At 40.5% G+C, this 12,129-nt stretch overlaps 1 protein-coding gene across 2 annotated transcripts; it reads left to right on the forward strand.

Annotated features, from left to right (window-relative positions):
- On the forward strand, positions 1–11,279 carry lrguk (leucine-rich repeats and guanylate kinase domain containing). Of its 2 annotated transcripts, XM_077709515.1 has the most exons (20): positions 1–134; positions 285–383; positions 1,652–1,733; positions 1,800–1,900; positions 2,101–2,182; positions 2,256–2,380; positions 3,682–3,825; positions 3,899–3,979; positions 4,094–4,180; positions 4,590–4,696; positions 5,323–5,442; positions 5,663–5,759; positions 7,318–7,431; positions 7,513–7,714; positions 8,817–8,891; positions 8,962–9,095; positions 9,194–9,282; positions 10,651–10,691; positions 10,773–10,919; positions 11,028–11,279. In XM_077709515.1, exons 1-19 carry the CDS (start codon positions 123–125, stop codon positions 10,910–10,912), a joined length of 1,932 nt encoding a protein of 643 aa, XP_077565641.1. In that variant the 5' UTR covers positions 1–122; the 3' UTR covers positions 10,913–10,919; positions 11,028–11,279. The 2 variants fall into 2 exon arrangements, with proteins under 2 accessions (XP_077565641.1, XP_077565640.1); XM_077709514.1 differs by having other exon boundaries at positions 10,773–11,279.
- Positions 11,280–12,129: the final 850 nt, after the last annotated feature.

Genomic DNA, 12,129 nt, shown 5'->3' on the forward strand with positions numbered 1-12,129 from the left:
CACGGCGATGGCGTTTTTTTTTTAGGGTGGGAGATAGTTGACGACTTTTTCGTCATTTGACAAATAGTAATCAAGCAATAATTTAGCCGGGTGATTTGAGAAGTGACGGACAGCTGTGTAGCATGGCGGAAAAGGTATCTTTGACTTTCCAAATCAAGCTCCATTTGTTTGAAATCAGTTTTAACAAACTAATCTTCATATCATACTCTCTGGATTTAATGTGTTTTTGCATGTGCGTGTGTGCATTGCATATTTGCAACTTTTGTCCGATTGGCCTTTTTCAGGGCACAGTATTGGGTGCCGCAGTGGTGTCCAACTGTGTGGCCCAACTTGGACGTTTTGGAACCGGACTTCACCACCCGTACTACCATTTGGCAATCCCCGTAAGAACTTTATTTTTCTTCTAAGTATCACCACGACTCTTTGCTTGTATTTGACGACAATAGACGTCCAATCCGTTTTAAATTTTGTTATATATAATGACAATTACATTTAATACTATACAGTACTGTATGTATTCTCTCCATTTTATTAAATGTTTTTTTTTTCCAGTACAAACCAATGCTGGTTACTTATACAAGCCTTAAATATACTAATGCACTTATATAAACTTTCAATATACTTATATAGGCCTTAAACATAAATTATAATACAAAGTATAGCACTGAATCAACTTCAATTTGAACAATTTCCACTTAGGAACAATTTCAATTGATGAACAAGCGCTGGGGGGCGTCTGTACATCTAACCCAGGGGTGGGCAAACTTTTGGGTCCGGGGGCCATATTGACTTTGAAATTTTGACAGATGGGCCGGTTCAGCCCAAGATACGATACATATAAAAAAGTGCATCTATTAACAGTACATATGAAATATAAAAAGAAAAAAGGACCTAATTATTAACATACTCATCATTAGACTCAAAAGTATAAAGTACAAAGTAAAGTCAAAAAGAATGTATTAAGAAATATTAAAACGTCATTAAAAAAAGATAGAGGGCCTGTCAAACACGAAAAACAAATAAGAGTGTACACAGCTACTGCTAATGGCTTCCGCGTGATGGCGCCATCTAGGAGAAAAATAAAATAAATTTTAAAAAAAATTATTTGGACAACGTCGGCGGGCCGGATTAAAAACCCTAACGGGCCGTATGTGGCCCGCGGGCCGTAGTTTGCCCATGTCTGATCTAACCTATAAATGGGAAAACTACGGCTCGCGGGCCACATTGTCCGTTCGGCTTTTTAATCCGGCCCGCCGACGTTGTCCAAATTATTTTTTCCCCAAGATGGCGCCGTCACGCAGAAGCCGGTGGCAGTAGCTCTGTCCACTCTTATTTGTTTTTCGTGTTTTACAGCCCCTCTATCTTTTTTTAAATGACATTTTAATATTCTTTAATACATTCTTTTACACTTGACTTTATACTTAATACTTTTTACTTGAATGATGAATGCTGAGTATGTTAATATTTTAGTCTTTTTTTTCTGTTATTGTTTCATATGTACTGTTAACGGATGCACTTTTTTATATGTATCGTATCTTGTGCTGACACGGCCCATCTGTCAAATTTTTAAAGTCAATGTTTTAAAGTCAAAAGTTTGCCCACCTTTGACCTAAGCCACCAGGAAGTTATTTATTTATTCATTTTCCATCAGGGCCGCAAACTTGGTGACATTTCTATTTTGTGCAAGTATGTCCACCTACAAAAGCTGGAGCTGCCCAACAACCGAATTACAGGTGAATACATCAGAGACACCATCATATACTTATTTCTGTATTAATGTTTATTATTTTTTCCACTAGATCTCTCCTGCGTCAGCCACATGCCCTTCCTCGTCATCTTGGACGTGTCTTACAACGAGATCTCAGAATTTTTCGGCTTCGAGCCGCCCAAGAATTTGAAGGTACGGCAGGCGAGCGGGACCTTGAGCTGACAGCGGATGACAATCTTTGACTGGCGGTTGCATTATTCCCCGTGACGGGCCCGCATGCCATCTGCCGTGGCTTCAAACACGCTTAAAAAGCTTTAAACGTCCTTGAATGCTCCGTTAATTGAATCTCCTGATGGAATCATTAGTCCGTTTGTGCCTGCCGCTTTTTACAGGAGGTCAACTTCTCCCACAACTATTTGACGGAAATGAAGGACATGTCGGCCTACGATGCGCTCGTCCATCTTGATCTGGATCGTATCCTTATTAGAGAGGTGCAAAGACGACAAAGGTGCATGTCGTGCATGGTTCTTGACACTCTGGCAATCAGACAACCAACTGGAGCAGATCCATGGACTGGACAAGTGCTGTAAACTGACCCATCTCAGCGTGGCACACAATAAGATCACCAACATAAGCGGTTTGGACCACCTACCCCTCTCGTACCTCAACCTGGTCAGTCAAAATTTGGGTAAAAATGAGTATGTATTGTTGCAACTGAATATACAAAGTACTATGTGTTGTGGTAGTTGGTGAGAGAAAAATACGACATTTATAATATTCATTCATTTTTTACACCGCTTATCCTCACAAGGGGTGCGGGGGGTGCTAGGGTCTGTCCCAGCTGACTTTGGGCATCCTGAATTGGTGGCCAGCCAATCGCAGGACGCGAGGAGACAAAGGACAACCATTCACGCTCACACTCATACTTGGGGGCCGTTTACTGTACATTTTGGGTAGCATGTATGTAGCGTACCCACAGAAACGCGACGCATGCCCAAGGAGAACATGCAAATTCCACACAGAAGGATCGAACCCAAAACTGTGAGGCAGACGCACTAACCCAGGGGTGGGTAAACATTTGGGCTCGGGGGCCACATTGAATTTAAAAATTTGGCGGATGGGCTGGGTCAGTACAAGATACGATACATATAAAAAAGTGCATCCGTTAACAGTACATATGAAACATTACGGAAAATAAGGACTCAAGTATTAACATACTCATCACTCATCATTAAAGTAAAAAGTAAAAATGAATGTATTAAGAAATATTAAATTGTGATTTAAAAAAAGATAGTGGGGCTGTAAAAACTAATGTGTACATCGCTCCTGCCACTGGCTTCCGCGTGCCGGCGTCATTTTGGGGAAAAAAAAAAAAAAAAACATTATTTGGACAACATCGGCGTGCTGGATTAAAAAGCCTAACGGGCCGTATGTGGCCCGCGGGCCGTAGTTTTCCTGCACTAACCACTCGTCTGCCGGGCCACACATTTATACTAAAAAATAAATATAGCGGCCAATTATTTATTTTCTATCTTACAAAGGAAGAAAAAGCAAGTAAACCTTGCTCACCTAGCATCCACGTTTGAAATCAAACCATATGGCCGTCATGGCTTCCCGCTCGCACCTGCCTCCGTAAACAGACGAAGCTGCCCCCGCCTCCATCACCCCCGCCCACCCCCACGCGGCGAACATCTCTCTGCCAAACCTTGACAAACGCTTGCCAGGGCGCGAGATAACGACTTTAGTCAAAGCATGTAAACTAGTGACCGGTGACCGTGAAGCTTTGGCTTTGTGCTGAGTGAGCATCTTGCCAGCTGTCGGTGTGCCTCATCTGTCAGAATTTAGAGGGGGGGGGGGGGGGGGGGTTGGCAGGACCATGGACAGTGACTGCAGTGTATACTTCTAAATTGAACCGCAGGGAATCACATAGTGCATTTGTGCTGTGTTAAAATGTCTTCTATATTTGCATCTAGAGGGGGAACCTGCTGACAAGTACAGAAGGTCTGGAGAACCTGAGCAGACTGCAAGTTCTTGATCTGTGTCTGAACCACATCAGCAGTCTTGTGGGCCTCAGCAATCTCCACTTGCTGGGTTCCATCAATCTGGAAAAAAATCAGGTGTTTTATTCTGCAATACCATAAATAAAATTCAATTTCGCACGTTTACGAAATGATTTTTTTTTTAATGTAGGTGTCTGAGCTAGAGGAGTGTAAATATATTCACAATCTTCTCCTTTTGAGGGATTTGAATCTATTTGGCAACCCTGTACAGGTAAATGATACTCCATTGTGAGGACTTTGAAGATGTCCAATCAAAGTCTTCCAAAAACTGCTGACCTGTGATTAAAAAAATAGTTATTTATGTCTTAATGCTGTTCTGTATTAGAGAGAGCCGGACTACAGGCTGTCGGTGGTCTTCCTTCTCCAGCATCTGACCATTTTGGACCAAGAACGAGTGACTGTTGAAGAAAAGGTTTGTTGTAATTAATATGTCACATGGCCTCCCTCTCTTTCTGTGAATTGCTACATTTTTTTGGATTGGATAACTTGATTCATCCCGTATTCGAGAAATTTCATTGTCACTGTAGCAAGAGGGTGAGAATACAGACACAGAAAAATACATTTTAGACATAAATAGATAGGTAATACACATACACACATGCACACATATACACACATATATACAAACATATACACACAAATACACACATATACACACATATACACACATACACACACATACACACACATACACACACATAGATATAGATAAGCACACACATACATACACATACATATATAAGCACATAAATACTTACACAATTACAAAATCTACCAAGATTGTACCTTTTTTGGTGGTACTTAACATTCGTCTTTTGTAGGTGTTTTCCATCAATAAGTTTGACCCTCCAATGGAAGTGGTTGCAGCCAGAGATCACATGACCCAGCTGATGTATCAACTAATGCAGCCACAGATTCTCTACAACACGTTCGTATTTGCGGTGTCACTTTGTGGTCTGGGAAAAACTTTCATGACAAGCTCCTCCACACTTGCGCCATCGCTTACCCGTGACCGGACGTTTGGTCGCCGGTCTTTTAGTCGCCGGCCGAATGGTGACAGAGTTACTGTTGAAACCAGCTCTCAAAATTATATTCATAAGAGAGGGTTTAATATCTAAGAGAGAGAGTTTAATATTGAAGTGACTGTTTAATATTGAAGTACTGTTTAATATCTAAGTACATTTGACAGGCGGCCAAAAGGGACCAAAAGACCGGCGACCAAAAGACTGGCGACCAAACGTCCGGACACTAAAATAAGAATCAAACGTCCGGTCACTAAAATAAGTATCAAACGTCCGGTCACTAAAATAAGTATCAAACGTCCAGTCACTAAAATAAGTATTTAGTCACGTACTAACAAGCAAGATAGCTGGCTGTCAAAGAGGTCTAAATTCTAACGAGGTTAACCCATGTTGACAATTACAGGCCTGTAATCTTTTCAAGTAGGAAAGCCTACACAGTTGGTGGTTGACCAATTACTTATTTGCCCCACTGTATCATCACTTTAATGATTTGAGTTCAAGTTGAATTCCAATACTAACTTCTTCCCTGTAGGACTCTTCCCAGTAATGACGCCCCCTACCCCATGCTGGTTCTGACTGGCCCACAAGGTTGCGGGAAGAGACAGATGGCTCACCGCCTGTGTACAGAGTTTGACAAATACTTGGCATATGGGTCAGTGTCTTTTGTTACTCAACACAGCCAAAATCTCCTTACAAAAATACAACCATTCTATCTTTCTGTTTTATGAAGTTTATCAATCAATAAAAGCTAGAGTGCATGTTCAATTCCTTAACATTCCACTGCCAAAGGGGTCTGGTCCCAAGACTTGACCCCTGTCAGTGTGGTATTCCGCCTCGTAAATTGCACGCTTCTTCAAATACTCTTCACACAGGATCAGCCACACCACCAGGGCGCCCTTCAAGGACGAGGTGAACGGTAGAAACTACCACTTTGTCAGCGAGGAAGAATTCCAGTTGCTTGAAGTGAAGGTACGTACATTAGAACAGTGCTTCCCAACATTTTTTGAGTTGTGGCACACTTGCGTTGAAAAAATTTCAAGGACACCACCATCTGCTAATCTTTTAATTTAAAAATATGTCGCCTATATCAACATTCGTGACCGGACGTTTGGTCGCCGGTCTTTTGGTCCCTTTTGGTTGTCGGACATAGAGTTTACTGTTGAAACCAGCTCTCAACATTTTTCTTCATGAAAGAGAGTTCAATATCTAAGAGAAGATTATTATCCAAGTACTGTTTAATATCTAAGTACTCTTTAATATCTTAGTCCTGTTGAAACCAGCTCTCAAAATTATATTGATGAGAAAGAGTTTACTATCTAAATATCTACTGTTTTCAACAGTACTTAGATATTAAACAGTACTTAGATATTAAACAGTACTTAGATATTAAACAGTACTTGGATATTTAACAGTACTTGGATATTTAACAGTACTTGGATATTTAACAGTACTTGGATATTTAACAGTACTTGGACATTTAACAGTACTTAGACATTTAACAGTACTTAGACATTTAACAGTACTTAGACATTTAACAGTACTTGGACATTTAACAGTACTTGGATATTAAACAGTACTTGGATATTAAACAGTACTTGGATATTAAACAGTGCTTAGATATTAATTCCTCTATTAAACTCACTTTCTTAGATGTTAAACTCACTTTCTTAGATGTTAAACTCTCTCATGAATATCATTTTGAGAGCTGGTTTCAACAGTAAACTCTGTCACCATTTGACCGGCGACCAAAAGACCGATGACCAAACGTCCGAGCACTGGCTCGTCCCTTAGAACAGTGCTTCACAACATTTTTTGAGCTGCGGCACACTATTGCATTGAAAAAATTTCAAGGAAACGACCATCTGAAAATCTTCATTTAAAAATATGTCGCCTATATTACTGGTCATTCTCATCAAAGTTATATCAGCAGAAATCACATGAATCTGTAAAATTATTCCTAATCTAAATTTTCACACTGACCCGATGTCACCTTAAAGTTGATGTCTGCGGACCCTTGTACTAGTTGGTGGAAAATAGAAAACTTAAAGCTACCACTAGTCATGTCATGTATGTTCAATAAGTGAAAATTGACAATTTTCCCTTACCACTTATCCTCACAAGGGTCGTGAGGGGTCCTGGAGCCTATCCCAGCCAATTATTGGCTAAGAGGTAACGCCCAGTGCTCGTAAATATCCACCGGGCTGTCTTATATGCTCATATCTCAAGTTTGTCTCATATCTCAAAGCAAACATTTGCTCTGAATATTTTTTGTATCTTAAATTTTTCATATGTTGGTACACTCCTATGTCAAGGTATTACTGTATTGTGCTTTCATGTCTTCTTCCGTGAAGGGATTGACAGATCCTTCCTCTTCGGTATGCTTAACGAAATATTTTGCCAACAACAACAACTCTCATGCCTTCCCCTAGTGCAATTCCCAATGTTTTATTCTGTTTCTGGGAGATGTTGTGTACAAATAAACAGATTTTTTATTTTTATTCATACTCATATGCCATTGCCTGTCCAGGGTGTTTTTGTGCAGACTATGACTCACAGCGGGCATCGGTACGGTCTGAGCAGGGGCGCCATTGAAGACGTGGCCCGGGAAGGATTGGGGTGCTGTGTCCATATGGAGTTGGAGGTGAGAGTACGACTTTGTCGATAGTTTGCCGAGCCAAACTCCAGTTCCAAAATCCAATGGTAGAATGGCTCTTCTTCACAGGGCGTTCTGAGTCTGAAAAAGACCGTCTTCGAACCTTGCTTGATCCTGATCGCCCCCACGCTATCCGACAACTACAGAGCCGTCTTGAGGTATCGCAACCGCTACACGGACAGCCAAATTGAGGAGATTGTACCTCGCATCGAGGTGTACACTGACTTCAACAGGAGGAGGCCAGGCTTCTTCAACAACGTCATCCGCTGCGGTATGCATGTGGCTGAGCACAATGTTTGCAGCATCGTTGACGACGGACATTTTTTTTCCCCCGAAACAAATGGATGATGTGGCCTTGGATAAATGGTGTTGGGGTGTTTGGTCGCCGGTCTTTTGGTCGCCAGTCTTTTGGTCGCTGGTCAAACGGTGACAGAGAGTTTACTGTTGAAACCAGTTCTCAAAATTATATTCATGAGAAAGAGTTTAATATCTAAGAGAGAGAGAGTTTAATATCTTAGGACTGTTTAATATCTAAGTACTGTTGAAAACAATAGACATTTACTCATGAATATAATTTTGAGAGCTGGTTTCAACAGAACTTACACAGTACTTGGAAATTAAACAGTACTTGGAAATTAAACAGTACTTGGAAATTAAACAGTACTTGGAAATTAAACAGTACTTGGAAATTAAACAGTACTTAGATAGTAAGCAGTACTTAGATAGTAAGCAGTACTTAGATATTAAACTGTACTTAGATATTAAACTGTACTTAGATAGTAAGCAGTACTTAGATAGTAAGCAGTACTTAGATATTGAACAGTACTTAGATATTGAATAGTACTTAGATATTAAACAGTACTTAGATATTGAATAGCACTTAGTTATTAAACAGTACTTAGATTTTAAACTTCTCTCGTAGATATTAAACTCTCTCTTTTAGATATTAAACAGTACTTAGATATTGAATAGTACTTAGTTATTAAACAGTACTTAGATTTTAAACTTCTCTCTTAAATATTAAACTCTCTCTTTTAGATATTAAACTCTCTGTCATGAATATAATTTGGAGAGCTGGTTTCAACAGTAAACTATCTCACCTTTTGACCGGCGACCAAAAGACTTCCGACCAAAAGGGACCAAAAGACCGGCGAGTAAATATCCAGTCACTGCACACGCCTCACTCCAATCCGTATAGCGCAATTTCAGTCCCATTATCGCTCCGTATTAAGGCCATAACAGCAAACACTAACATCGCTACATATTAGCTTTTTCTTAAGAGCCTTGCACGGGTAGGGCGGCACACTTTCTTCTGTGCCAATTTTATTTAATTTTTTTAAACATTTACACTTCCCACTCCCCCCTGTGCCCAGATTACTGGGACAAAGCCTACCAGGTGCTGCAGCGGGTGGTGATGAACTATCTTATGCTCGAGAACCATGAAGAATGTAAGATGGCGCAAGATCTTCTCGTGCACTTTTCCTCAACAATTTTGCCCTCATGAATGTTCTCCCGCAGGTCAAGCGGAGGAGTCAAGGTCAGACTCCTCCGTGTTATCCCACCCGGCCGCAGTCCTTGACCCGCCGGACCCCCTCTACAGAAACTATTCAAACAAAAGCCCGCAGCAACTGGCTCCCCACAAGAATCCAACTGTTAGTTTGAACTCTAAAATCAACAGTCTCTTGTTGGGACGTGGTAAACGCTCACTTTTTTGTTGTTTTTGGTTGGTTTTTTTTACACCCCTCTTTAGGAGCTGCTGTCCATCTGCAAGCGGGAGGAGCCAGTGAGAGAGGCCGTGATAGGGAGGTGTCCAGAGGTCTACAGTTGGCTCATCAGAAGGTTTGTTTTCAAGCAGCATGCACTTGACTGCACTCGCGCTTAATTCTGAGCAGAGACCCTGCGGTCCCCCCCTGCCTGTCAGGGGGCCAAATTGCCTTGATTGGCCCACTTGGCCTAACTGGTTTTTGAAGGTTTGTTTGGACTTGATGTTTGACCTTGAGGGGGAAGTGGCCCACAGCCAAAACGGGCAGTCGGGCTAATTTGATGGACTGGTTTGAGTGTTTCAACTCGTGATCGGACGTTTGGTCGCCGGTCAAAAGGTGACAGAGTTTACTATTGAAACCAGCTCTCAAAATTATATTCATGAGAAAGAGTTTAATATTTAAGAGAGAGAGTTTAATTTCTAAGTACTGTTTAATATCTACTGTGTAATATCTAAGTACTGTTGTAACCAGCTCCCAAAATTATATTCATGAGAGATTTTAATATCTAAATATATACTTTTTTCAACAGTACATAGATATTAAACAATACTTGGATATTAAACAGTACTTAGACATTAACTAGTGCTTAGATATTACCAGTACTTGGATATTAACTAGTACTTAGATATTAACCATTACTTAGATATTAACCAGTACTTAGATATTAACCAGTACTTAGATATTAAACTCTCTCTCTTAGATATAAACCAGTACTTGGATATTAACCAGTACTTGGATATTAACCAGTACTTGGATATTAACCAGTACTTGGATGTTAAACAGTACTTGGATATTAAACAGTACTTGCATATTAAACAGTACTTGGATATTAAACAGTACTTAGATATCAAACTCTCTCTCATGAATATAATTTTGAGTTTTGATTTCAACAGTAAACTGTCTGTCACCATTTGACTGGTGACCAAAAGACCGGCGACCAAAAGGGACAAAAAGACCGGCGACTTCCGAGCACCGTTTCAACTCTGTTCAACTCGAAAGCCGGACGTGAATTTGACATTCAAATCGCCTTTTCATCCTTTTACCGTCAATTGAAGTATGTTTCTCATTCAAACGGATAAAACGTCTACCACTTTGGAGGCAGCCCATGGCCCAAAACTTAGCTGTGATTTTCCTTTCCCGCGGCCTCGTCACTTGAGTTGCCATCAAACCTTTTGAAGGTTACTCATCCCCGTGGTATTTAGCTAGCGGATTCCTCACATGTCTTCTTGTTGGCACTCATCTTCGGTGGGATGCGTCCTAGCTTGCGAATGTCTCCTTCTCGTATTGTCGCCAAAACCGTCGCTTAATTGAATCCCAGGGGCTGTCTTTCTGTTTTTTTTGTCGTAACCGGGCAACAAAACAACACAGGGATAGATCTTGGGCTCCTTTCATCTGGGAATCTGCCACAACTTCCACTTATCATGTCATTTTTCCCCCCCAACAGCTCAGATGATTCTCGAGGCCATTCGCCAGATCCCACCAAAGGTTGTCCCACCGAGGGTGCTCGTCCTATCTCACCATTGGGTTTTAATACGCCAATTTCTCCCGTGATGTTGTTCTTTTTAGGCCTTGACCCACCGGGACGCCCCGGGTCCGGCGTCAAACCCGTCCTGCCGCCGATCCCACCCGGAAGAAGGACCCTGCGAGCCAATAGCCCGAAACGCTCGCCCAGACGTAGCCGCGTCCAGGCCGGCATGTCAGGATAATGTGGAGGTTCTCCTTAAGGCTCAAATTGCCTTTTTTTTCTTGAAACCGGGTCCAGTTGCCTTTTAAACAGGGAGGCGCACCTGGTCATCCATCACTGTCCGTCTCGCCCTGCAGGCAGCAGATGTTGTGGGGCTGTCATAATTCTTTGGCAGTTATTGTCTGCACGCTCCGGCCCCCCCTGGGTTCTAACCTACTTGCGCTGTAACCGGAGCTTTCCACAAACTGTGTGGGCAAATAGGTGGCTGGCTTTAGCCTCCTCATGTGGTGCTGCGAAAAAGTGCTCATTTTTGGTTCTTTGTGTGCATCGGTTAATAGAATCAAATTGTGACTCTGTCACATCAAATAAAAGGTTCCAATTTGAATTGAGAGCAACCAAATACCAACCAGATTATTTGATCAATTTTAAGATTGACATCCCATGCATTTTTCAAAAAATATTTTTCTTTTGGAATATTTTGTAATTTTCACTGTCATGACCTGTCTTTTGGTTGCCTGAACTTTTTGTCGCCGATCAAATGGTGACTGATGTAACCAGCTCTCATAATTATATTCATGAGAGAGAGTTTAATATCTAAAAGAGAGTTTAATGTCTACGTAATGTTCAATATCTAAGTACTGTTTCATATCGAAGAACTGTTTCATATCTAAGGACTGTTTGATATCTAAGAACTGTTTAATATTAAAGAACTTTCATATCTAAGTACTGTTTAATATCTAAGTACTGTTGAAATCAGCCTTCAAAATTATATTCATGAGTGTTTAATATCTAAGTACTGTTGAAATCAGCTCTCAAAATTATATTCATAAAAGAGTTTAATATCTAAGTACTGTTTAATATCTAAGAACTGTTTAATATCTAAGTACTGTTTAATATCAGAGTACTGTTTAATATCTAAGTACTGTTTAATATCTAAGAACTGTTTAATATCTAAGTACTGTTTCATATCTAGGTACTGTTTCATATCTAAGTACTGTTTAAAATTTAAGTACTGTTGAAACCAGCTCTCAAAATTATATTCATGGGAGAGAGTTTAATATCTAAATATCTACTATTTTCAACAGTACTTATATATTAAACAGTACTTAGATATTAATATCGCTCTCTCTTAGATATTATACTCTCTCGCTCTTAGATATTAAACTCTCTCATGAATATAATATTGAGAGCTAGTTTCAACAGTACTTGGATATTAAACAGTACTTAGATATTCAACTC

This window comes from Stigmatopora nigra, chromosome 23 (assembly GCF_051989575.1).
Source record: "Stigmatopora nigra isolate UIUO_SnigA chromosome 23, RoL_Snig_1.1, whole genome shotgun sequence".
NCBI lineage: Eukaryota > Metazoa > Chordata > Actinopteri > Syngnathiformes > Syngnathidae > Stigmatopora > Stigmatopora nigra.

What these genes read in the sequence shown, in the direction of transcription:
- lrguk (XM_077709514.1), top strand. An exon ending in CCACAGATTCTCTACAACAC is followed by an intron (nt 4,697 to 5,322) that starts GTTCGTATTTGC and finishes TCTTCCCTGTAG; the next exon opens with GACTCTTCCCAGTAATGACG. An exon ending in CTCCCCACAAGAATCCAACT is followed by an intron (nt 9,096 to 9,193) that starts GTTAGTTTGAAC and finishes ACCCCTCTTTAG; the next exon opens with GAGCTGCTGTCCATCTGCAA.